Below are 26,859 nucleotides of genomic sequence, written 5' to 3' on the forward strand. Positions count from 1 at the left end.
GTGACATGCTACTGCCCGGTACCGCGTTTGTGTTAATAAATAAATGCACGTGTTGCATAACCCGGCAGACTTCATGTCAACGTGTTTCACGACGCACGACCTGACACTGCGCGCAGCCATTTCTACTCACGTAATCACGTTACGTCGTTGTAACGCGATGACGTCTGCGGCTGCTACGCCTCATTCAAGAGAACTTCCGGTCGAAAAAATAATAATAAGGTAATTTAAAATTTCTTGTCTTTTCGTCAGTTTTACAAAGGACAAGATGTGAAGTCAAACAATCGTAGTACTTTTTTTTTTTTTTTAATATTTTGTCGAATATTACATTTAAATTTTGTCTTGATATCTTTTATGTTTTGTGTAGAGCACTTTGAATTACAGTGTCGTTTGAAATTTCACAGCCAAGCAGATTTCCCAAAGATTAATTTGGAAAATAAAGAGATAAATACTAACATAAGCTAATAAAAAAAAAAAAAGATGATGATTAAAACTTCCATTGCAGTGTAAGAAATAAAGTAATTATTTGATATATTAAAAGTCAAACAGAAAAGTCTTGATTTAAAAGCAGAACTTCCCACCTGCTGCTTGTACCTCAAATCAAAGTGTTCTTCAATCTGTTTAAACAACTAAATATGACGAGTAATCACAAAATTCTGCGTGGCAAATAATTATTGTGTTGATATGTCCTGAGCAGTTGGATTACTTTGTCTTTATAAACAGAAATGATGTTAAGATTAATTGTCAGTTTACCTTCTGTAGGGAGATAGTTTATATGTTCTGGGAGTCTCAGAGCATCTGTGGTCAACTAATGTGAGGACCCATCTGCTTTCTGTTTGCTGTGAATGTTATTATTGTCGCATTTGCAAATCAGCTGAAAGAGGTTGAGCACTGATCTGGTCATTAGAAATCATGAAGTCTCCTCAGTTATTGTAGGAAAGTCCCCCCTTGGTGTTATGCAATGCTTTATTCTGATATCTTTGTTTGTTTGTTTGTTTGTTTCTTTATTTCTTTGTAGATTAGTATATTTAAAGGCGGTTACACTCACTCTGATCCGGAGTTTGATGCATCTGATATTTTGTCGCTGCTTTTGTCAGATCATTAAATATCTTGGGAACAGCTGCATGTTTCATTAAGTCAGATTACTACAAATCCAACAAACCCATTCAGTGAGATTTTAGGCTTTTATGTACACGCTTTTGGTGACAACTATTCAAATTCTGTCTCATTATATGTTTCTATTCTGGCGAATATCAGGTGACAAAGCATACATTGAAATGTCACGTGCTTGGTTTTGAATCGCAATGATGGAAATATCTATTCAAACCAAAACTGTTGACATTATGTAGACAAGCCACCTCATGTTTCCATTCATGTAAAACAATCATCGTGACAATATCACAGTTCCACACTATGACGAGGTTTAATGCCCTCGCAGTGGTTTAACAATGCTTTCATTGACTCCTCCTATATTTGCTTTTTATTGGAGAGAAAGTCTGTCAAAGACCGCTTCACCGTGGAGCTGTATCCTCTTCTACTGAACAGACTCACAAAACAAACACTGTATATTAACGTTGACGTGTCAGGACTTCATCCATCCATTTTTGTATATAAAGAGTCACTTTTAGCTTTTCTATAACTGCACCAAAAATGCAATGGATTAATTTAGATAGAACATGTTTTATTGCATCTTAGAATCAACAAACTAATTTTTTTTTTGCATGTTCTTCATTTTCTTCACAGTTTGTTACTCACACAGGTGCTGGTTTCAGAGGGGAGCTTCTGCTCAGTTCATCAGCAGAACAGAGCCTTGCACTTAAATTACATTGAGGCGAGCTGCTGTAGCTGGAGGAACAGATTAAAAAAAAAGCAGGGATCTTATGAAAGCAGGTGCGCTGCTGGTTTGCAAAGCATGCCGAGAGCAGCGCTGTAATACACAAGTCATCTCAGCCTGACCCCGCATCACGGTTCACAGCTCCTGTTCCTGCTGATTTTCCGGCTCGAATGGATGTCACTATGGCATGAGCGGCCTCACATGGCACCCTCAGCGGCTCCCCTCATTGTAATTCCACTTTAAGTCAGAGGTCTGCATGTATCTCGCAGGTGAAAACGGGTAATTCATGCCCAAAGCAAAAAAATAAATACAAAAAAAATCCTTTAATAAAAAGTCCTGAGTCTGACAATAATAACACTATTTAGAATTTAATCTGACAAGAAAACAACATGTAATGAGATTGTCACATCATCACATGTCATTTCAACATGTTCATGATCTTATATAACAAATACATGTGTACTGTATGTACAGACATGTGGAGATCATGTGCGAATGTGATCATGTATGAATTTCACAGCTGCATGTGTTTGAACAATAAAATCAATCATTGTGACCTAGTATGATTTATTAGAATAAACATTTGACCTTAAAGTAATGGATGGTACAACTCCAGTGAGCATTATTGATCAGTAAAGAAAAAACATTATGAATCAGCTGAATTGATTTACATTAAACTGTTGGACTGTTGCTCACAGCAAAGCCTCATGGGAACTCTGTTGCATCTCTCACCTCTTCTAAATCTCAGATTATAAAAAAAAATAAGAAAACCTGACCTGTAGGATCTGTGCAAACATGTGTGACTTCACCGTGCCGAGACCAGTAAACTAAAACTATTTGTAGGCTCATTTGTACCATTGTTACCTGAAGAAAGACCCTGAGAGGAAAACTCAACCCTGTCAAGAACAGAGGGAAACTTTCATTTAAGCAAGATGGTTCAGTCACCACAGAGGGTTTACGCTTTAGCAGCTTTACTTCTGAGTGCTCACATGCTCTTTTCCTTACCTGAGAAGACCTAATTACCCTGCAACATCTGGTCTACTGAAGTGTCATTGAGCAAGGCAATCCACCCTTTTATACCTGCATCTTCCTGTACTAAAAACTCTGGAACTTACTTGCCTTCAGGTTAGATTTATTTATTTATTTATTTTTTTTGGGGGGGGGGGGTGAATTAAATGACGACAGCAGTGGAGTCAGTCGTTAATAGCAGGGGTAAATGTGACTCTGACCAACACCTGACTCCCCTGAAGAGGCTGGGCGGTTGTGTGCGGGCACCTGTTTGCCGCTGGCAGACTGTCACCGTGGAGGAGCCGCGCTAAGTGGATGTGACTGCTCTGATTGCACTCCGCCGGGAAAGCGAGAAGAACCTCGGATCATCAACGCGTCATATAATGTTTCAGCGGACGCCCCTCCCCCTGTCTCGTTTTTTCCCCTCACTCAACCTCTCCTTTGACTCACTAAGGCAGCTCACCACTGGCGCACGGACCGTGGAGGATACGCGGGCGGAAGATGGCTGACTTAGCCGGGGACCGCAAGCCCTCGGCGGCATCACCAGCGTCGCGCGGGCCGCTGAAAAGCTGCAGGAGATCCGCCGTCTGGCGACTGTAAACAGCTGCTGCTGCCTCTCTCTCACCCCTCCTCTCCCCTCCTCACCGCAAATATTGACAGAAGTATCACAGAGAAAACATGGCAGAGATGGAAAAAGAGGGCAGACCTCCGGAAAATAAAAGAAGCCGAAAGCCAGCTCACCCAGTGAAAAGGGAAATAAATGAAGAGATGAAGGTAAAAAAAAAAAAAAAAAAAAAAAAAAAAAAAAAGGGGGTCTCTGCCCAGCTGCATGTGATTACGCGTGGAGTGCTTGTGGGGAAGCATGCATGTGTGTTGTTGAAGCACGAATCAGACGTCCTCAGTGGAAATATACGATGCACTGAAGTGCAATCGGCTGCGTGGTAGTCAAACTTTGATTTGTGATTTGTTATTTTTTTTACCCAAGTTCCATTGTCACATCCACGCTGAACGCCAGCCTCAGCTGCGCACCCTGCCAATGTACCGCCTTGCACAATGGATGCGGCACCCATTCACTGCTACTCTCCTACTATTAAGTTTTTGAATCGGCGGAAGGAATGCTGCGTTCCCGTCGCTTCATGTCACAATCTCGCCGTTTTCTGTGCCGTGCCTTTCGTAGTTTACCCGGAGTTAATGGAAAATCCGGTGCGTCAGTGAAGGCGTCAACACTGCTTCTACTATTACTATTAATACTACGGCGCAAGGGGAGAGCAGCCAATGTGCATAATTAGTACAGATCAATGGGGGAACACTCGTCTCTCCGCGGTGCTTTTCGTGGGTCTGCGTGGGTTTGCCTCCCGAGTCGAGATGTGTGGTTTTTTTTTGTGTGTTTATGTGTTGACCAGCGACCCAGAGGCGTGTGATCCAGATGTGAGTCTGTGAGCTTTACGCACTCGACAGGAGCACATTGTCTCCCGTGTTCGGCCTCCACGGTTCAATCCCCCAAATTCAACCACATGTTTATCTATTTTTTTGTTGTTGTTGCTCGGTGCACATTGTGATATTTGAGCTCTGAGCGGTTCATTGTGGAGCAAAGAAAGTGGCCCTTGCGTTTGTGTGTATGCGTGTGTGTGTGTGTGTGTGTGTGTGTGTGAGAGAGGCAGGCTGTGTGTCCGCTTTGTCTACATCTCTTCATTGTTTGTACACATTTGGCCGGAGACCCCGGAACGCTGAGTGTTTTTTTTTTTTGTTTTTTTGCTGTTATGGGATGGATATGCAGGTGATCACACCAGGAATAACCGCGGAAATAGAGATATCTTTTTTTTTTAGGGCTGACATAGGAAACGTGAGGGTGCTGGCTGTGAGCGAGTCCTGAAACAACCCTGGGATAAAAAAAAAAAAAAAAAAAAAGCCTTTTTGTATGTAGACTCGCTTCCAAAACATCCACCGCGCTCATGTGTCACTGCTTCTTTTTACTTACTGTAAAAAGGACAAAAATAATGTGGATTTTATTGTTAAAAATGTAGAGGCTTTGTTGGTGAGCTTAGCTGCCAAGGATGCATGTATTATTATTATTATTATTAATATTATTATTATTATCATCATATGGCAATGAGAAACAGGCAGTAAATCATAACAATACTGCACAATTTACCACAAATTATATGCAAAATACTGTACTCTAAGTATTTGCTTGAACAGATAAGTCTTAATTCTTTGAGTTGTCCTTGGTTGTCACCTGAAATGCTTTGGCGGTATAGAGGAAGGTGAGATCATTCAGTAACAGCTTGTTAAACACATTTCTTGTGATGAAATTAGGAATATTTGTCGTTTTCTTTAGTACCTAAAGGAATAAAGTTAACCCATCCTCTCACTGTCTGGTCCTGATGACAGAAGGGAGGGATGCAGGGAGGGGGGTCTCTTCATGGAGAAATTTCCTGCTTCCTTATCAGGAGAGTACTGAGGGTATGCAGTCTCAGTGGTGCATTTAAATGGACAAAGTCATTTTGAGTGGCATTTTTAGGCACGAGCAGGTTTGATTTTGTTGTCGACAGAGCAAAGTTATCAGGCAGAAATCTATTTAGAAACCTGAAATTGAAAGAAAAAACAACAGTGAATGTCTCCTCTGATAATTTATCACAATAATTATGTGATGGCAGTCATCACTCTGAAGTGACTTTTCACGTGCAGGTCTAGGTTTTGCTGTTAGATGAAATATTGTGTGACATGAGTAATCATTTAGGATTCAGAGAATTGACATCTTGTATGTTTTGGAGGGCTCACGTGCCCGTCAAGCATCTCATTTACAGGAGGCAGCTTTAATTTGTCTATTTTTTTTTTTTTAAACGATTTGATATGCGAGGCAATAAAAATGTCAGTAGCCTGAGGATTTTTAGATATGTCATTATAAAATACAGCAGACATAGAGTTCTGCGGTGGAAAAGGCAACGGTCTCCAATGAAAAGTCCAATATCTCCATCAACACCAGTAGAAGTGACTAACTGGAGGAGCAGATGTGGTTAAGGTGTCAAAACACTTTTAAAAAGGCTAAATAGGTTTCAATTGTAACTTGTTTCAAGTCCCTCTGCATCACATACAGATTCACCGAAGCTGATGTCTATAGAGTTCATTAAAGACACTGACACTGATTGAAGGTTCTTAAACTTTGAAAATACGTTTATTAATACGTGAAATTTGGTTTTGGTAAATATGGATGTTGTTAATATGACATGCACCAGGTTGTTGCATGCAGTATTACAAAGCAAAATATAAAGCTGGACTTAGCATTGCATTGCACCATGCAGGACTGCAGTTAATTAACATTATACCAGCGTTGCATGATGGTAGCTTCCCTCAGTAAACAGTAAATCCTGTAATTCAATGTATTGATTTGCTGCATAAAACGTTCATATTCTTCCGTTCCAAGTGTTCAGAACACAAAGTTTGTTCCCCTCTCCTCTTTAGATTCTCTCATCTTCAATATTTCAGACCAAAGCCAGAGGAAAAAAAACAAAACTGAAACCATGCACAGAGACACACAATGTGCCCTTGTGAGGGATCATACTCGTCTGAAAAACCAAACAGTCTGACAGTGTTTCCTTCATCTGGCTGCTTAATGTGCGCCACGGTAAAATAAGCCCCGGTGAGTAATCAGGGGAGAAGGAGGAGTGGGCATGGAGGGGAGAGGAGAGGAGAGGAGAGGGGTAAGAAACAGGGGAGAAAGGAATGTATACAGCGCTGGGGCTGGCTAAGCTGTAAAAACTGTAACCCGAGTGTCTCTGCTAGATCAGATATCAAGGAAAGTAGAGGGAAATGAAAGCAGAGGAGAGGGAGAGAGGCAGAGGAGGAGAAAGAGAGAGAGGGAGCAGGGGAGGGGAAAAGTGGAGACGAAGGAGGAGGAGGAGGCAAAGGGAAACTTGGCGTGTGGATTCGGGAATTTTATCACGGTGTTCTGTGACCTGCTCTGGTTTCTGCCCACAAGGTATCCAATTCCCACCATCATCATTACCACAAGCCCTACTGGCCATGTCTGGGTCTCACTGGAGGGAAACAAGGGGGAAGATTACACCGTACAGAAGCAGGATCCTAAATGTTGTGTGTCAGCTGCTGAAAATATGGCAGAGAAGTGTCCGCTACACACTAAAGGTCTTTGTGAGCACATCACCAATTAAATCCTGCAGATTTAGATGTGAATTTGTCAGAGAGCAGAGGCTCTGTAAAAGCTACCATTTTGGATTTAACTGACCGATTCAAAGAGGGGAAGCACTGGTGTTTTACCGCTGATGGCTTCTTCTTCTGGACAGTGTCGATTAATACGACAAAAGTTTATTATCATACGGTGTGACACACAACCCACGGTGCACAACAATGGTATCAAAAGAAGCAGAGGGAGTTATAAAATTATGACACTTAATAGCCTTTTATTGTACAAATCCGCAGATGACTATAATGTGCGCGAGGATTCCCAAAGTAAAACAAAGTAAACACTCAAGAACGATGTCTGTTGATGATCAAAATATAAGAAACTTTTGAAAAATGTGATCCAGTTCGACAGCTCAAAGTGACCCTGCGGTTTGGCTCCTCTCTGACAGAGTGTCGGCTGAATATGATAAGCTTCATAAATGCAGGACTTATTAAAGCGCTGATGTATTCGATTGCACTGGACGAAGGTGTGTACAGTAATAAAGTGGCCACTCAGTGTGTTAGAGGTAGCGAACTCCTGTCTGCTGCTCGAGGTGGAGAGCAGCCGAACGCAGCCGAACGCAGCGTCTGCTCTCATCCCTCTGTGGTTATTCCTCCACTTAATAAGTCTGAGTCCGTTTAAATCAGGGAATCAATCCTGAACATGGCACACAGCTGTGTGAAGTTATGACCAAAATCAAGAGGAATTCAGGAATGACGGATTTAAATGAATAAATGAATAAAATCAAGGGTCTCGAAAAACATGTCGGGTATCTTATATATTCTGACAGTCAGCAGGTACAACAATATTAAGAGGACAATAGTAATGGACGTACATCATTTTACATCCGTCCATGTCCTCCATATCTTAGAGAAGAGTTGCACAATTTGGGGCCCGTGGACCAAGTTTGGTCAGCTCCTTCTTTGTTTTGGCCCACCACGGCATTTGACGAGCTCGGTCTTGTTCTCCTTATCTGTAAAGTCCGAACCATAATGACTACGAACTGTAATTTTGTGAAACTAAAAAGGACAGAATACAGGTTTTATGGCAATGTACAGCATAGTGTCGTCTAGTTTCCCCATTAAATCACATCAGCCTACGTCTTATCTATAAAGGGTGAAGGTATTCTGTCTCTCCTGATTTACGTTTGAACGACATGTAATTTCACATAAAATAAATATTTATCTTTGATCCGCGGTCGTTGGTCCAGATTAATTTTTGGCCCTTCATTGGAAAGAATTTGGCATTTCTTACTGCCAGTATCCTGTGCAGCTGTTAAAAGGATTTTAAAGCAGGACTTTGTTGTTTTCGTGTTTTCGCTCAACAGCGACCCCTGTTGCCACAACATACACATGCAGGATAATAATAATTGCTAAAATGTTAAAGTAGTAAAAGTACAGAGGGGTCATAAAGTCAGCAAACCAATTCAGTGTTGTAATTTATGTGAATCTACAGTTAGATGATATTTCCCACTGTAAGTTACCAGGCCAGTTAAAACTGTAGCGGCAGATCTACTGAATGTACTGAAGTATGCAAGCGTGTGTTTCATTGCTCATGAATTCAATTCTCATTTGTAAAAGAGAGATTTCTTCTTTCAAAAGTAACAGATCCTTGTTTTAAATAGAGCATATAATTATCTGAGGCTGTATAATGACTCAGTCAGTTTCTGCTGTCATTATTATTTATTCAGTCTTTTCGCTCCCATTGCTACTGATTTGTTGACAAAGGATGATGTGTAAAATCCCCTGAAGACTGCAATATTCACTGCACCCCATAACAGCTGGATGGTGAATCCTGAGATCCACCCCACATTAAATCTTTTTTTTTTTTCTTTTTTTTTTAACGAATGGTTTAGTTTATTACAATATACTGCAGGAGGTAGGCCCTGAGGCATTTAATTATGATGATAATAATAGGCAAACTTTAAAATTTGTGCTGTAGAAGATTGTTCATGGTGACCACAGCTGCGCTCGTCTGAGCTACGCCCACACAGTCGCATCTCCATCCAAATGGTATTCAAAATGATTTATTCTTCCAATAACTAACCTTACAGGACACTTAAACACTCAATAAATGATAAATGCTTTTTTCCCGTCTTCTTTGGGATTGATTCTCTTTTTACAGATTTTAAGGAAATGCAGCTATTTAATTAACCAAGATAACGTGGTCGTGGATTGAGGCAGCGTTTAACAGGTCATACAGTGTTAACAACAAAATTAGGAATCATCCTCCAGGGATAATGATTATTTACTTCAAGTTTTATGGAGATATGTCTAATCATTGTCAAGATATTTTGCTTTTGACCAGAGGTAGATGAAGTAACTCGTATCACCTTCCAACCCGGTATCACGGCAAAACGTAAAACAGACAAAAAACATGGTTATCCCCTCTGATTCATGCCACCAGGCCTCACCTCCTGCCTCCTAGTAGTGCTGAAAAATGTCCTTTGTACCTGGTTACATAATTCTTTGTTATGTTACTTGTATGTGCGTGTAAGTTTCAGGCTTACAAAACGTGAAACTGTCACGCCTACAGAGGCCAAAGCGTGGCTAGCTCACGTTTTGCTGTAGTGGACCGGCGTGTCTTTTTTTTTTTTAACGCTTTGCCGTGATACCGGGTCGCACCTTCGTATGGCCAAACCGTTTTGGAACGTTTCTATCTAGATACATAAAAATTGTACTTTGGCAGCTTCATCCAAGAAATCTACTTCCAGTTGACCTCAGTTTTTGTTGGAGGCTCTGAGAAACCTTTGTGACTAAAGCTGATAAACGGAGATTCTGTCTGTTAAACCAGATAAAACGACTATACATCCAGTGTAACACATAGAGATCTGTAGCTGCCACTGTGCCTCTTCCTCCCCTGCACACCCAGAGCCAAAGTTGGTGCCGCCGCTTTGATGAGCCGCCAACAAGGATTAGATTCCACTCTTAATAATACTCCCACTTTCTGAAAGTAGTAGGGTGACACAGAGGACAGGATGGAAGAAGGAAAGGGAGACACAGAGAGATGCAGTGTTTTTGTGCTTATTTTACAGCTACATCCGTTTTACTCAGGAGTACATTCAGGCCGGGTTATGCTCCAAGTCATTTGTTCAAAAGGAGGATTTTCTCCTGGAGGATTTTTGCTTCTCAAGGTTTCATCCTTGCTGTTGGGCTAATTGCTGCACTTGTGCTTACCAGTGTGTGCACTTTAAGCCTGTCAGAGCTCTGCCTCTTTTTCACTGATTGTATTGTGACTCTGGTGCCCAAAACTGATTTCTGCTCCTCTATTTAGATTTTTATTTATCATTAGACTTATTTTGAAAATTGTGTGGGAAGGATCTCGTCCTGTATGTGTCTAAGGCTCGGAAACACCCTGCTCAGGCCACTTGCATTCACATCTATGAACGAGTGTAAAACCTGAACAACGAGTCAATTAATCAATCAACCAATCAACAAATGAAAAAAATCAGCAGCTCTTTTGCTAATTGATCAGTAACGCCAGCCATTTTTAAAGTGCAAAAACAAGGCAACTCCTGGTTCCATCTTCTCATTTGTGTGTCATTTTCAGTTTTTCTTTGTTTTATGTGATTTCAAAATTAATATCTCAGGTGTTTGACTTTTGGTTGCACAGAGAAGACACGTGAAGATGCTTCCCTTTATAGTCCAAACATTTATTGATTAACAGAAAACGATAATCAGCAAACTAATCCATATTGAAAATGATAAAGTACAGTCCTAATTTACTGTGTCCCGTTAATCTGACCTGCATGTATGTGGAAGTTAGAAGGAAACCCTGCTGAACACCGAGAGAACATGTAAATAGAAGACACATGCGTCTCCATGGGTGACAACATGCTTATGTGTATATATATATATATATATATATATATATAGCTGTTGTACCCTAACTTTAGCTCTGCTCAGGATGGTGCACTAAATGTGACTTCCAGGAACCTTCAGGCAGAGAGGGCACTGCTGTCACTCATAATTGTTCAGGCAGAAGTGTTGTTACATCTGCAAACATGAGCTGTCCTCATTAACAGCCGTCATCATCATTTTTAAAAACCTCTGCGGCTAAAAAAACAAAAACAAACGGAGAGTATTAGGGTTCGGATTAGGCTTAAATTACTGTGAATAATCACTGCAAATGCTTTCATTGTTGAATGCTGCAACTCGGTATCACAGCAAAGCGTGAAATAGTCACGCTTTGCGCTGTCTTGGCGTGACAATTACATGTTTTCCTGTACTGGATGTAAAATGAAACCTACTGCATACGTGGAGCCAGGATTTACCAGAAAATTAAACTTTTAGCTAAACCACGCGGTTGAGGTTAGGAAAAAAAACCCTAAAGTTTGGGTCAGGAGAAAGAAAACGGTTGGTGGTTGTAAACAAACAGTTACTCATGAAAATCTTTGTCACCTGCTAGATCCGAATCTCATCCTCCCACTAAGCTGTCCCTCCTCCCGCCTCCCTGACCAAAAAATGCCCTTTGTTGTGGGACCTTGGTCACATGACCCCGCGTCACTTGACAATTACGTGTAAGCGGCGCTTTTCAAAACGTGTAACTTTCACGCCTAGACAGCACAAAGCGTGGCTATCCTCACGTTTTGCTGTAGCGGACCGGCGTGGCTATCTCACGCTTTGCCGTGACACCGGGTTGAATGCGGATGCTGTCTAACCTTGAAGTTCAGTGTTTGCCGTGCCCACCGACGTGCGTGCACGATGTCGCTCGTCACCACGACAGGTTGCTTTGACTTCACCTGTCATCGTCTCGAGCCGGGCCGCCCGACCTTTTGTGCCTCATCCTCCCACTGACCACCCCGCCACAGTGGTATTTCATAACAGACAGATCAATAACTCCTGTCATTCTTCATTACTAATTCCTTCCCAGCATTTAGACGGAGTCCCTCCTCTAACTGTGGCACAGGCACTTCTGCAGAGTGCAGCAGAAACAACATGCTCCGTATGAACAAAGCAAGCGGAGGCAAAACCGATCCGAGTTCAGGGCTACTACTCCGAGATACAAATACAACACATCAGGAAGTTCTCTCTAAAATGCTTAGAAATGGAGCAAATGTGCTGATGTAGCAAGAAAGAAATCTGCCTCTCACTCCTATACTGTGCCACGGTGTCTCAAATATGCAAAGAGATACTTCTGTCTAAACAAGTGTCTGTGTCTGTCTGTGTGTGTGTCTTTGTGTGTGTGTGTGTGTGTGTGTGTGTGTGTGTGTGTGGGGGGGGGGGGGGGGGGGGGGGGGCTCATTCCACTTGTATTTCCCTTACTATAAAACCACTGTAAGCAATATATCCAAACTGCACTTTGTGTTGGTGCTCTGTTGATTGAATTTGTATCAAGTAATTGAGTCAGTGGACCAACCTGTTGTCTGCAGGCCGCACTGGGTCAGGATCATTCAAGCAATTTCTTTCTTTCCTTTTTTCAGAGCTTACATCGGGCACTTTTATTGTGAAAATACACATAGACCGAATAGATTCACTTTATTGGCTCCAAATAAATTCTGGTCTCGGGTTTGGTCACTTTTCCACCCACAGGAAAACACGAATGGACCCTTCAAAGCTCCTTTCCGGCTGGAAATCTGGATTTACCAAAGTTTTCTTTCTGACTTCTTTGGTATGAAAACCAATGTAGCTGACAGACACAAACCTGCTTAGTGCAACGTACTGATTCCTCATCACCCTTCACGATTAACGTCTGTTGAAATTCAAATACATTTCCCTCCCATGCGGGATCGCCCGGTGCAGCTTTAAATTGACTGAATGTGTCTGCGTGACGCCTTGCTTCTCCCTCGCTTCCAAATCTGACATTGCTCTTGGAAGTGGTGGAGGACACTTGCATGCCAATACATTTTGTTGCTTGGCTTTGCATAAATCATGATCCAAAATTGAGGAAGGGAATTTTCCACCTGATAGCTTTTGCCCTTTTTTATTTTATTTTGGGTGCTTCTGTTTCTGTCTCAGACAACAGACGCACATAATGTACGAGTAAATTTAGATCAGCGAAGAGTCGGAGGATGTGCTGGGTGGCAGTGAACCACTCTGACATGATCGCTCTGGCTCTTGTATATCGACAGGAGCTGCGTGCAATTGACATTTAACTGCTTGATGAAGTGACTGATGAGTGACTGCTGCTGCCGTGAAGAGATAATGTACACAGTAAAGTGGGACTGGCGGCAAAATAATTAACTGACTTGTGCCCTGTTCGTTTCAACTGGAGCTGGTGGCGATGCACTGTACAGTTCAGTACATTCAGTTTGTCCTCGCAAACCTGGAATACGGTTCTACAAGCTATTAAAGCGTCTAATAGCCCCGTCGGTCCACTGGACGACACCGCGTCAGTGCCACGTTTAGGCACCAGAAACCATGTGCTCAGGTTAAGGAAAAGATCGTGGTCTGGATTAAAAGAAGGAATTTTACCTTAGTAACATTACACATGTAATTTAGCCTACTTAATGTACATTGTGTAAGTTAAATATAATACATACTGTACGTAACATACTGGTGTGTAAATATGCATTGACTTTTGCTTTTTCGTGTACACCAGACGTCCACAGGAATTTCCGGTGTTTGTTTTCATTTATCACCTCCTACTTCCTCCTTCGAACTTTATCACTCATTGTACTTCATCACATGACGTCCGTCACATGACCTCCCTCTTCCACCCCGGTCATACACGCGTGTACTTTTCACACCTTCTGGCGAGGCACCAGGTGACTCTGACACAACATCCCTGTAGTGGACTCTTGGCTGTATTACACCCATTTGAGGGATACCCAGCTGGTTAATTGACAAGGTCTAATAAGGGCCAATTTGTTTTACCTGGTCCAGCACAGACCCAGACACAGTGGCACATTTATTTATTATAATCCTTTTCTAATTATCTTTGCACCCTGGTCCTGAGGAACGTCCTTTCGTTCCACTGTATGCGTATTAATATGGATATGGTCGGAGTGCAAAATAAATTAACCTTTAACCTCGATCTTTGATTTTGGTGCAGTGCGAGGGGCTTTTTTCTGTCCTTGCGCCTCGAATTTTGGTGGCTCAGCGTGAACCCTGCCGAAATTAGCTGTAACAACCAGTATGTTTTGTGTGGCTCTCGCTGCAGTACCGAGTGAGGCCAGCAGGTGTCACTCCTCATCAGCTGAGAGTTTAAGCACGCGACAGCTCCGACACGTTCTAGCGCTCATGTATGACGAGCACTTGCATCGCCGTCGGGACATGACATTGTAAGGTCATAGTAAGTCGGAAAAAAAAGCCCGACAGTGGTTAGTTAACCTTCTGCGTCCCGCGTCTGTTGACTCTTATGAATGCAATTCAATTCAATTTTATTTATATAGCGCCAAATCACAATCATGGCACGTAACACATTAAAGTCCTTACAGCAGAAGTTTACAGCGTTATACAGAGAAACCCAACAATTCCCGTATTTATTTTTTTATTTTTTTATTAGCCACGAGTTTGTTTGCCATCTCTCTGGCTACGCCAACTCCCCGTTACGCAGCGAAGCGAAGCGATGTCTACTTTAACATGCGCTCCCGCAATGCAATTCTGGTGACAATTTTAAGGTAAAATTGCACTAAAGCTACAAAAATAGGGCCCAAACGTTGTGGCATTAATTTGAGAAAATCTTTAAAAAATGTCTTCAGAGTGCCGGCGTCCCCTCTGAGCTCATAGTTTAGTGACCTGTGGCTAATATTTCATCACACAGACCAAATAATTACAGCTGATTCATTCTCAGTCAGAAATCTGTTTCCAGAACATTTTCATCCACGCTGTAGAGCCAAATGACAGCAGAACCATTTCCAGTAGTTTTCGGTTCAGTGATCAGACGCTTCTGGGAATGTTGCAGCTGAGAGATGTATGGTGATAATGGGCTGCATGCATTAGCAAGGTTATGGTTTTGTTTTGAGTACAGTGTTTACTGACTGTGCTGCTACGGAGGAAATACTTTAATGTTTCACCTGCACTCAGTTTTATATATATATATATATATATATGCACAAGCACCCTGCATGTCTGTGTTTTTGGAGACTGTTAAGACTTTACTGCTTTGCTCAAAGCAACGAGGGAGGCACCCTGTCACAAGACATGTTGTTTATTCTTTACTGGACTCTGACTGTCTGTTTGCTGTGAGATGTTATTTACTGCTCAGTGACTGCTGTAATGCTCTTTGACTGTCTTTGTGTTTCTATGGTGCTGTGATTTGTTTTTTGTTTTTTTTCCCACTGTGATGTATTAATGTACTGGGTTCTCTGTTGTTATTAGACTTGTACTGTGTCTACTTTATTATATACCAGTGATATTTATCAATTAAATTTAGCAGTAGTTGGACATTATTGCCAAGAGTTGATGAGGATATTGAGATTGGAAAAAGGGGTAAACAACTCACAAATCAGGACAACATCCACCTGCATCCAGCTACGAAGTAGTGTTGTGGTGTATTACATCCATAAAACCCACGTTTTTATGCTTTGATTGTACTAGAGATTAATCAAAAGCAATATACAGTATATTGCTCAAACTGGGAGGTAGATTTTGTTGCCTTTGTGCAAAGCCAGGCTAGCTTTCCCCCCCTGTTTTCAGTCTTTGTGCTAAGCTAGGCTAACCTCCTTTATATTCAATTGACAGCTGTAATTAAGCTGCTATTTTTAGGGAAAGAAAATGAGCCGCTTTTCCTTGATTGTTGAATGTATCTTATAACAGTCGTGACTGATGTTGCTCAGATCCGCTACAATTTATTTTAAATTCGAGGTCAATTTTACGTAAAATGTGCAACACAATGAGAATATTCTCATTTAAAGAAATATGACATTAAATAGGCCTGCATAAAATGAGGGATTGTTTCACTTAAATATTTAATTTGGGATAAGATGATTTGACCAATATTAGTGCTACTTAAGAAGAAACAAAATGGGAAAACTGTAAGCTGAAGTTGGGTTGAGTGTTGAAGCCAACTGAGAATAACGATAAAGAAAACTTTTACCATAAACCAAATAATATATATATATATATATATATATATATATATATATATATTTATAAGTAAATAGAATATGTCAGTTCCCACTGAATAATCAATCTTTGGAGTATTCTTCAGTTCCTCAGCATCCAATGATATGCAGGAATGAGTCAGTGCCAACACCTGTGTCATTTCAATGATGCAGAAAAAACATTTTCAACCAATCAGCTGTAATAAATGGTGCAGATTTCAAATGAAACCTAATTAAACATCACATCAATCCATTGTCTCTGCTGTTTCTGTCTCTTGACTGTGCTGTGGTTTCTGTTTTACATTGACTGTGATACGGGTCCCATTCTCTTTATTACACCCTGATAAGATCCTCCTCTTTTATTGTGTCCTGATAGGGGCCATTAGTTCAGCTGGATGCACACTGCAGCGTTTGGACGGGAGTTTGGCTCCAATTAGGTTGACCTGTACTTATGAAAAAGACCTGGAGGGGAAAACCCACATCGTGATTTACTCTGGACGCAGCTTTAAATTTGGAGGGGGATCGCAATATCTCTGCCTAGTTAGTTGGAGAAATATGCACACATTTAAAGAGCTGGTGAAGGTCTTAGGAACGGTGCAAGAAACGCAACAGAGTACGAGATTGCTGCGTTAGCTTTTGCAATAAGTGACCTTAAACTTCATTTGTTTTCATCTTATTCCAAATGTTTGCTTTTCTAACGTTCACATTTGATGTGTGAAAAAGTTCCTCCCCTTTGACTTGCTACCGTTTGAATTCATCGCTGCTCATTAGTATTGTAGCACAGTGCACTGCAACTCTCTTTTTTTTTTTGTCGTGAAATTCACCAGCCGTCCGTTTGTGTTGCAGAGTTTTGCAGAAAACACCATGAATGAGCTGCTGGGCTGGTACGGCTACGACAAGGTGGAGCTGCGAGACTCTGACAACCTGGAGATCGGAGAGACGCCACATCACATCTCTGTCCTCAAAGGTACACGACTCCAACATACTCTCTGTCATTGGGGTGTTTTTCATGCATGGCTGCCCTCCTTCATTATTTCAGGGGATCATGTCCTGCATAAAAAAAAGATATTGAAATTAGTGGAAATAAAAGTGCTCATGAATCGATTACGAAACATGGCAAACGCATGTTATATATGTTGACGTGTGAGAAGTCTTTGTGCTTTGAAACAACTTCTCACAGTGAGTAATGTTTGCAATGGACGGTATTCAGTACCTAGACCTCCAAAGTTAAAACGGTTTCGTTTTTATCACAGATTTCCACATGTTTGCGTCTTGTTTTTAAAGAGGGTGGAGTCCAGTTAGGAACTTTCATGAATCATGTTAGCGAACAGTTATTTCTATTTCTATATACAAACGGAGTCTCACGTCAGAATGTGTAACAGCTGTGGTGGTCCGCGGCACGAAACATGTTTGTTTTTCAGAAATTGCTCACATATTGTGAGATACTTCATTTTTTTTCTTGGCCTACACTTTTTCTATTTGCCTGCATTGAGGTAACGGGACTGTTCAACGAAGCTTGCTGGTGTCTCAGACAAGGTTTCCGAAGATTTAGGCACCAAAACCACGTTCTTAGGTTTAGGAAAAGATCTTGATTTGGATTGAAATAAGTACGTTATTAACACACGTTTGCATATTTTAGCTAAGTCCCATTACACCCAGCACAATAAATCTGTTACTTAAAATAAACACACATTTACTTTTTCTTTCTCCCGGACCTGAACGGTCTCCTGGGGGAAAGTCTTTTGTCTGATCCGTCATCCTCCTTCCTACGCAGACGCTGTCATTCTTTCTACTACATCACATGACCTCCTTCTTTGACCACCCAGTCTCAAACACAGGCAACTCACAGTTTTAGTTTTTAGCGTGTAACTAATATGTTTTTTCTTTGTGGACCAACATTGCTTTACACATCCACGAGACGTGGACCATCAATGCATTTATTTGGACTTATTGGGTGTCCACTTGAGAAATCTGAGGCCAGTGTTTACTCTTCTTTTAACTTTCCAGCATTTAAGCTGCTGCATGTGTTCAGCAGATAGTTGTCTGTGTGTCCTTTGGTGGTATTTACATTTTTGGTGGTATTTAACTTTTTTTTTTTTATTTGTAAACAGCTGCTTGGTGCAGTGATAATGATCCTAACGAAAGCAGTGATACTGAAGCGAAGCATTAGAGTTGCAGCTGTACAACCAAAACAATGAGCTGAAAGTTGCTAAAGAAGAAGAAGCTGATGGGCATTGCAAAGTAAATAGATCATTTTCTGAGGGATTGTCAAGACGAGCAAATCTTTCACGTTACATGTATTAATGTCAAACTCATGAATGGTGCAGCATAACTCATTTAGTTGTTCAGATTTTTTTTTAACATAGATTTATCCAAACCGACCTTAACAAGCACTACTATCACTTCTATGATGAAAAGTATTGAGTGAAGTTTCAGAGCTATCATATTGACAGGAGTTGCAGTAAAGTGCCACTCATCAGTCGGTCAGTAAACGTTTTATTTTGCTCGATTTGTCTCGTCTAGAAAACTCATTGCCAAAACTCCCAGCTTCAGCAGACAACAGCGAAGGCTCTCTGGATCGAGCCAACAGCTCCCTGTCCCTGCCAGCCTCCAGGAACGGAGTGACAGAGCCCTCCACCACGCCGTCCACCTCCACGCCCAGCACCAAGGAGCATGGCAACCTGCCCATCATAGTCCCCATGATCCCCCCACCACTGATCAAGCCCCCTGCAGGTACAGAGCACTGACGCATTTCTGGAGGGATCAATGCAGGAGATGAATCGTAAAGTAGTTGTTTGTCAAGAAAAACATTTTTAACATGATAACTCCCCAGTAAATGATACAATATGAAACTTCCTCAAATGGGAAAAGCAGCCCACGTTAGAGCCAGTTCATGAAGTGTAGAAACTGTTTTCAGCTTTTATGTTACGGGCAAAGTTACATTTCAAGTTTTTCCAAAAAGATCAAGGTCATCTTCAGCCCGTCTCTGATGTATTCACCCAAATGTCGAAATGCAAACAAACAGACACGCAAGGAGAAATGTCATAGATTTCATCCGCAGCTGTTCTCGGCACTGATTTCATTACACTGAAGACATAAACCTTCTTGCCGATTCTCCGGCACTTAGCATGAAAACTGAATGTTTGCACACTGTTAAAAAGTTTCAGTCTTTCCAACGGCCTGAGAGCCGGGCAGAGACAGGCGACTAATGAGCCAGCTACCTGCTGTACACCTTGTTTTTCTCCACCTGCCCGAGTGTCAATATTACCCCATCAACTCTCTGAGGAAATGTCCACGTTCCTCCGCCAGACACTGGGCTTCATTATCCCTTGCGTCTGCTGCGGACAGGAGGCTGGTACGCCCCGGTGGAGGGAGCGAGCCGCCTTGGCATCGCCCAAGAGGAGTCCCTGCTGGCCCTGCCTAGGCGGGGAAACAGATGGTGCGGTCCCACTTAAAGCCCAGCGCCGACTAACCACCCGGCCCGACACCTCCTTCAACTCGTCCCCCTTCTTACCCCCCACCTCCACACACACTCTGAATTATTCATGTGCCCCCGCAAAATCCGACAAAGGACCTTTTGAGGTGCAGGTACGGCGAACGACGGTGGCATTTAGTACGGAGGCTGCATAATTACTGGCATGTTTTTTTCCCCCCTCATGCAGATGTGAGTGTTTTGAGATGTGCTTGTTAGGAGGTGCCAGGACGTGGTTAGGCGAAAACAACTCCAACCTCGAGATGTCTTTTTTTGTGCGAATGTTGAGATATTGTGAGAAATGTTGTGGTTTCATGTTGCCTTTCGATCCTGTTCATTGTGCCGCGGTTTTCGCATTTTCTTCGAGCGGCGTTCAAACCCTGATCCACCCACCCAGTCAGCTCAGAATTATGCTATTTCTTGTTTTTCTCTTATCACTGCAGTGGGCAGCGATCCAGATAGACACAAAAAGGCAGAGAGACTGTAGGAATGACAGAGCAGAGGGGAAGGAAAGACATAAAATATGCATGTTGGGTCCACTGTGCTGTCTTTAGGGCCCCGGGGAGTTATTCCCTTAATTGTGAGTTAGTCTTTACTTAAAATCTGATGGCCCTGTAGATCCATTAAGCTCCGCGAGAGGTGAAAAGCCCGGCCGGCGTGCGATAAGGAGGTGAAAGGAGGTGAAAGACTAATGGGCCTGCGTTTTTTCACCCTCACACCCGCGTACAGTCATAATGTGATAATTGGGACATACTGGAGGGAATCTCGGAGGATCTCTCTCATTTCAACAGCGACGGCACTAAAAGCCCGCAGCTCTTCACCGGCAGTCACACTTTACCACAGAAGAGACATTGCACTGGCACTGAGGGATTGTTAAAATAATTTGTTGCCCATACTGACCACACAGAAACACCGCGGCTTCGTACGGTACATTTAAATTAAAGGGTAGACAAAAGGCTGCCGTTGCCTGTTGTCCAAAACATGTTTTTTTTCTTTGAATAAGAAGGATTAAAAGAGGAATGTGTGGCGATCCGATGCAGATTTATATAGACATTTTAAGAGACAGATGAGATCTTGGTACTCTTTTGGTCCTACAAATGTATTTTATAGAGTGCTTTCTCTTAGACTTAGCAAGAAACTTACTGCCGTCCTCCCACTCAGGTCATAAATTTGGACAAAGCTGCATTGAATGAGGCGTAAATCCACACACTTGCACATATCAACTGAAAAAAATAGTGCACGTTTATTGATAACTTGCTGCAGTCCACCTTTACTGCCAGAGCTCTGCAGCAAAAATGCCCACTAACATACAAATATACACCAAATACTACTCAGTATTTGTCATTGTAATTCCACCAGTATTTTCCTTTTCTATACTTAATATTATATTAGTTATATTATTTCATACATATAAGATTTTAAATTGAGTGAAAACTGTGCCAATTTATATTAACGTACACCAGTTAACAGACGGTCTTCAGTCACCACACAGTTCAGTGCCCCCTAAATGACTCTAACTGAATGTCTCTTTAATGTGGATTCCATTATCACCCGGTCTTGTCTTTAATGTGAATATTTGTTTGTCACTGTGACTGTCATTGTGGGCTGCTCAGTAAATTTGTTTATGTATTTATTTCCCTCATGTTTTTATTTTCTTCCTCCTCTTCCTTCTCTCTGGCTTTAAAGTGGCCTCAACATGAATAATTTGGGAATTTAAAAAAAAAATCGAGTTTGGAGAGAAGGTTTTCTTTATTTTAAATGTATTGCGCTGTGAACCAAACCTCACTTTACTGACAATTATATTGGCTAACACAAACTATGAGCATAATTTGAAGAGGAGACGACACCCTCTATCACGTGTCATCTTCAGCATCATCAGTATACATGCTTCTTTCCTCTTAGTGCTCTCTGAATCCCACACAGCACAGCCACAAATAGGCCTTTTCCCATATCCCTGGCTCATCTGGTTCGGCTGCATTTACCCATGGCAGGGCTTCATTATAAATCCTGCAGCGGTTTTGTGGCTTGAATCTTGAAAAGATTTAACCAGCCCAGCAGCTGGGCTTAATCAGTGGAATTAATCCCTTTTGGTCTGTGTTTAATACTTCTAGTTCTTGCATGCTTATTCTCTGCCAAGGACTCTTTAGTATATAACATACTTTCTAATCAGAATAAGGATAGACGTATAACACAATGTCGACACTGGCCACAGAATTAGAAAAAAAAAAAATGGAAGATTTGGAATTATCTGTTTTGGCTCCTGGGCCTGAATGTGCACTTTAAAGTCCCGGGGTGTAAACAGTCCATCCTCACTTTCACTTCTGTTTCTTTCCCTCTAGATGAAGATGCATCCAATGTGCAGATCATGTGCGCTTGGTGCCAGAAGATCGGCGTCAAACGCTACTCTCTGAGCATGGGGAGCGAGCTGAAGAGCTTCTGCAGCGAGAAGTGCTTCGCCGCCTGCCGCAGAGCTTATTTCAAGAGAAACAAGGTGAAGTCCCTTCATTCATCATCAGCCGCACACTTTAATGTAACATATTTTAACAGGCTTTGCAGGTACATTGAGACACAAATCTACGGTCATCATCATCATCAGTGAGGCCCGTAGGACCATAGAAAATGGACAAATCCAAAAATTCAAATTACAAGCGTGAAATAAATGTATATATTATAAAACACTTGTTGCCACGAAGGAAACGATTGCTGGGAAATCGTGTTCATCAGCTGAAAAGGTTTTAACATTTAAAGGAATAGTTCAGCAGTTTGGGAAATACGCTACTATTCTCTGATCTCTGTGATACGACGGCAGCTCGACCCCGAGAGGTGGTTAGCACAGCAAAGTACAGTAAAGCTGCGAGTCAAGCTGCAGGGAGACGCTCACTCACTGAGGGAACGGTTTAAATGCGTTGATGAGTTCGGTAATCAACGGCTCAAACTGCCCGAAACAGGCCTAGAACGTTTTATGTGAAGTACGTCAAACTGTAGATCAGTTACAAAGACTATAAAATTCATTAAAGTCAGCGTTCATGTCTGACATTCAGCAAGGAGACTTTTAAAATATCGAGAATTATAAATGGAGTTTAGTGCCAGGAAGCTGGGGACTGTGAGGAATATTCACCGTTTGAGTTCAGTCGGTCGCTCCGGTCGAACACTGAATGATTAGAACCTTTTGGATCGATGTTTTTAATAACTGTCTCTGTAGTGCTTCAGGACACTGACGAGAGCTGCTTTGCACATTGCTGTAGTTTTCTCCAAAGTTTAAAAAAAAAAATCTGCCTTCTATTTGACTTTTTCACAGAAAGAACAACAATGTAAAAATATTGGTGGTTTAACAGGGAATTATTTGATGTTAGACATTTCTTCATGGATTAAGCATATTTCCCAAAATGTGAAACAATTTCTTTAACTTTGGGCAAGTAGAGAGCTCGATGTCTGGGGGAACAGAAACAGTTTGGTTTAGTTGTACTGATGCTAATCTTGAAAAATGTAAACATTGTATATGTAATTGGTATAATTTGGCAGCTGAGCTCAGGTGCTTTGATAGGAGTTCCTCCACCACCCTCCCACAGATCCTCTTCTTTCCATTGTGCCAATTCAGCGTCCAATTTCTCCTCACATTTTCATTTAGCCCTTTGTAATCTTATTGTCCTGGATATGGAAAATGTTAGTGCAACTTGCCTTGAAGCAAATATTGTAGAACTTGAACAGATGCGAGGCTGAAAAATTCAAAGGTCCAAAGAGAGTAGATAATATCCTAATTTAGCTGTCAGAGTAAACTGTTATCTCCAGCGCTGCTTGAAAGGTCAATGCACTTAAAATCTTTACAAAAGTGAAAGATTTTACACACAAAATTACAGTTTTCATTTGTATATTACATGTAAACAAATGACATATATGTTCTGTAGGTCTTAGTTTTGTCTGTTAAGGCTCCATTCAGAGATGCAGCTCCTGTATCTGTTTTATTGGCTTGAACAGAGAGCCAGAAAATATTTTATCATTAGGCAAGCTTTGTATAAGACGACAGCAAAATTAAGCTTACTTTACTTTTTAATAGTCTTTACGCTGTGACAAGGTTGTTTTATCTGTTGTATCATCACCCTAAATTCTGACTCGAGACATCAAAAGGTCATTTTAACACCCCCCCCCCCCCCCCCCCCCAAAAAAAAAAACAAAACTGTTTCAAAAGGGCAATCTGAAAACCCTGTCATTACTTTTTCAAGTTTGGCTTTAATATGAAATGCATTATACATAATACATTCATCCAGAAACCATAAGGAATAAATCATGGATTTTATTACAAAAACTCCTTCAGGCGATCGACTTCCTCGAATGTCTTGGTCACTGTGATGCATAAGACAGCAAATATCAGTTGTCATTATGTTCTCATTTCCCCCCAGTGACTGTAGTTAAACAATCTCCTTTCTCTCTTGTACCAAAGCTGGGATATATAAGGAATTATGCCGTGAGTATGACGTGTTTTACTATTACTGCTTGTCTGTCCTGAAGTCAGTTATTCATCCAAACATAATCACTTTTCAAGCACTGCACTGAAGCAGGAAGCAGACAGGGGTGCACTAAGAGTATGTCTTTTCATTTCCCTTAATGATATCCAATTTTTTTTTTTTTTTTCTGACACTTTATTCCCAAAGCATGAGAATCAAGCTGAACCTTGCGTCTACTGTATTGTCGCTCATAGTATGTTTTTCATTTTTCTTCCTTAACATTTTAGCTCATTTACTTTTATAGTAAGTTTGTAGTTTTCATCGTACTAAATGTTGAAAGGATGACAAGTGATGTGACGATGTCAAAGAGTCTCTGACACGGTGAAATTTCTCAGTCGAGCATGTGACAGGTCGAAGAATCAAATCACATCAAAACACAGCTTTTGAACCGTTCTTTCATTTCGATCTTTGAGCTCCGGAGGAGGTCAGAAAAAAAGCAAATACAGGTCTGTGCCATTTCACATACAAACAAGTTGACAAGGCAGCTCCATGTCAGTCAGAGATCAGTCACATGACATCAAATAAAAAGCTGATGTGAGGGAAGCTCCCTGCTGTGAATCAAGGGGCCTTGTCTAAGCAGTTTATGTAAACTTTATATATAAAGTATATCACAGTATATCATAGCTAATTATAAGTATAATAGTCTCCTGTACATTCTGTAGAGAACATTTTTACTTTGTTTTAGTTCAGATATGACATTTGGTCAGCCTCATTATCTCTGCATTATGTTTTGACTTTATATGACATACATAATGGCATTTTTGTTCATAATAGAGCTGCAATATATTGTCGTCATGTGTGGTGAGAAAAAAAATACAAATTCTCTCGCTGCTCTCCACGTTAACCCGCCCCAGACTTTTGCCAGATATTTCACAGCATGTCGTCTCAGTTTAGTGACAGCTCCACTACTTATAGAAAAGTTCAAACTTGAAACTGAAAAAAAAAATCTACATTTTGACTTCTGACACGGTAAGAAGTCAAAGTTCTGACTTATTGTTCAGCTGGTGATCTAAAATGAACTCTTATTATAATACCAATACTTCAAAATACCTTAATATAGCACCTTTTGACTGCTTAATTTTAGGATGTAATCAGTGTGCTGCTTCTTCAAAACCACTTCATGAACTCAATCGCTTAATGCAGTAAAATTTAATTACGTTTTCCACTTCAGGTTGAGCCTAATAAAGCAGGTTAACCAGTATTGAGTGGTAGCCTTTTGAAAATTAAGCACATACAGTATTTGTATGGACGACTAATTCTACCAGATGAATAAAAAAAATGATGGTGGATTATTTTCTCAAGTGGCAGAAATGCTCTTCCAAAACGTTGACCTTTAAAGCTGTACATTGTTTGCACAACTTGGGACCTGCACCATGTCTGTGTTTTCTTAACTCATTTAATTTATGAGTCGTTTAATGGTCCCAATACACGATTTATAAATTTAGATGTCTTCAGCACAGCTATAAGCAGAAAAGCTGCAGCATTTGAGAGCTGTCTCTCTTAATTTCATGGAAAATGTTTTAAATGTTTATGTCAGTAGAATAACAGGCTCTTTAAGCTGCATTTATACTGTATTCTGTGACCATGACGGACATCCAGACAGTAGGAGTATAAAAATCTTCTCCTCCACAGGTATGAATGATCACCAAATAAAAACTACCCTAAGGGGAGACTCGATGGCCGAGTAGTTAGGGCTCATAACCACATGGTTAAAAATGTGCTCAGCATCTGAGTCGCCTGTTAAACTCCCGGCTGGTTGGACTTTTGGTGCATGTCATTCCCCTCCTCCCTTTACCCACATTTTTCTATTTCAGTGATCCGTTAAAAGCAAAATGCCCAAAACATAATCTTTAAAAAAAGTACTGAACTTTGTTGCCCATCACTGCATTGCTCTCCCTTAAAAAGTTAACATTTTTAAACTCTGGCATCACCTGGAGTCTCAAAATAATGTGCAAAGTGACTCACTTGTGTCCCATTGAGCCTTCCAGTGTGACCGTTTGTATGAACTATGAACACATTTAAATTCCAACGTGGTTAAACAGCACATTTAAAAAAAAAAAAAAAAAAAACTAGTTCTGAGAGAGACAATAACCTGATCCATCTCACTAGCTATAGTACAAACTGTATCTTATACTTGATATCTTTTCGCCATCTAACGGGTAAATATAGCCTGGTGAGCGCGGCCTCATTCCCAGGGCGTCAAATACTGCCATTCTTTCAAGGCCCACTTGGTGCCTCGGAGATTTTCATAATGACATCGGTGCCACGACCACACCATTCACAGAAGAAAGTCAGGTTGATGGAAGGGAGGAAGTCCGCATTGAAATGAGGTTCGGAGGGATGAAACTTTGTGTCCATGTCGATATGAAAACAAAACTCAACTTGGATTTATTTTAAGTAATGTACGTAGGTAAACTTATGTAAAGTATTTAACATACGTAAAGTAAAGTACCGCAAACCGTGATCTTTTTCTGACCCTGATCAATTAGTCTTGGTGCCTACACCTGAGACACCTCCTCATGTCTCGGAGATGCCGGCGGGCTTTGACCAAACAGCAGCATGTGATGCCCTTAGAATAACAACAAAGAACTAAACTAGATGTAGGTTAGGTTAGGTTAAGTAGTTACTTTATTAATCCCCGAGGGGAAATTTTTTTAACTCAGTCCAGTTGAGGTTACCACATGGTGTAGTTACTGTGCTGGACAATCCCTTTGGATCGATATTGTTGACTCACATTTTAAAATCGAATGTTACATGGCAAATGCCGCCAGTCTTATCTGTGATGGTGAAATATCACCACCACAGATGATGGTTTGCATGTGACAGTTTTTTTTAGTATTTGAGCTCCATAAACGCTGCATTTATCGGAGCTATTCATTT

The 26,859-nt window shown here is 41.1% G+C and overlaps 1 protein-coding gene across 6 annotated transcripts in view; it reads left to right on the forward strand.

The window, feature by feature from the left end:
- The window catches only part of sobpa (sine oculis binding protein homolog (Drosophila) a), a 44,965-nt gene that overhangs the window by 314 nt on the left and 17,792 nt on the right, over positions 1-26,859 (forward strand). For 2 of the 6 annotated variants that reach the window (XM_069172945.1, XM_069172948.1), the window contains exons 2-5: positions 16,852-16,972; positions 18,529-18,738; positions 21,817-21,968; positions 23,916-23,939. In XM_069172945.1, coding sequence (XP_069029046.1) covers positions 16,852-16,972; positions 18,529-18,738; positions 21,817-21,968; positions 23,916-23,939 — 507 coding nt within the window. Of the gene's footprint in view, positions 1-3,114; positions 3,614-16,851; positions 16,973-18,528; positions 18,739-21,816; positions 21,969-23,915; positions 23,940-26,859 lie in introns of those variants that run through there. The other 4 variants (XM_069172946.1, XM_069172950.1, XM_069172947.1 and 1 more) reach the window with 3 other exon arrangements.

Source organism: Embiotoca jacksoni, unplaced genomic scaffold (genome assembly GCF_022577435.1).
Source record: "Embiotoca jacksoni isolate LCO1_2020_lvr unplaced genomic scaffold, fEmbJac1.0.p SCAF_57, whole genome shotgun sequence".
NCBI lineage: Eukaryota > Metazoa > Chordata > Actinopteri > Embiotocidae > Embiotoca > Embiotoca jacksoni.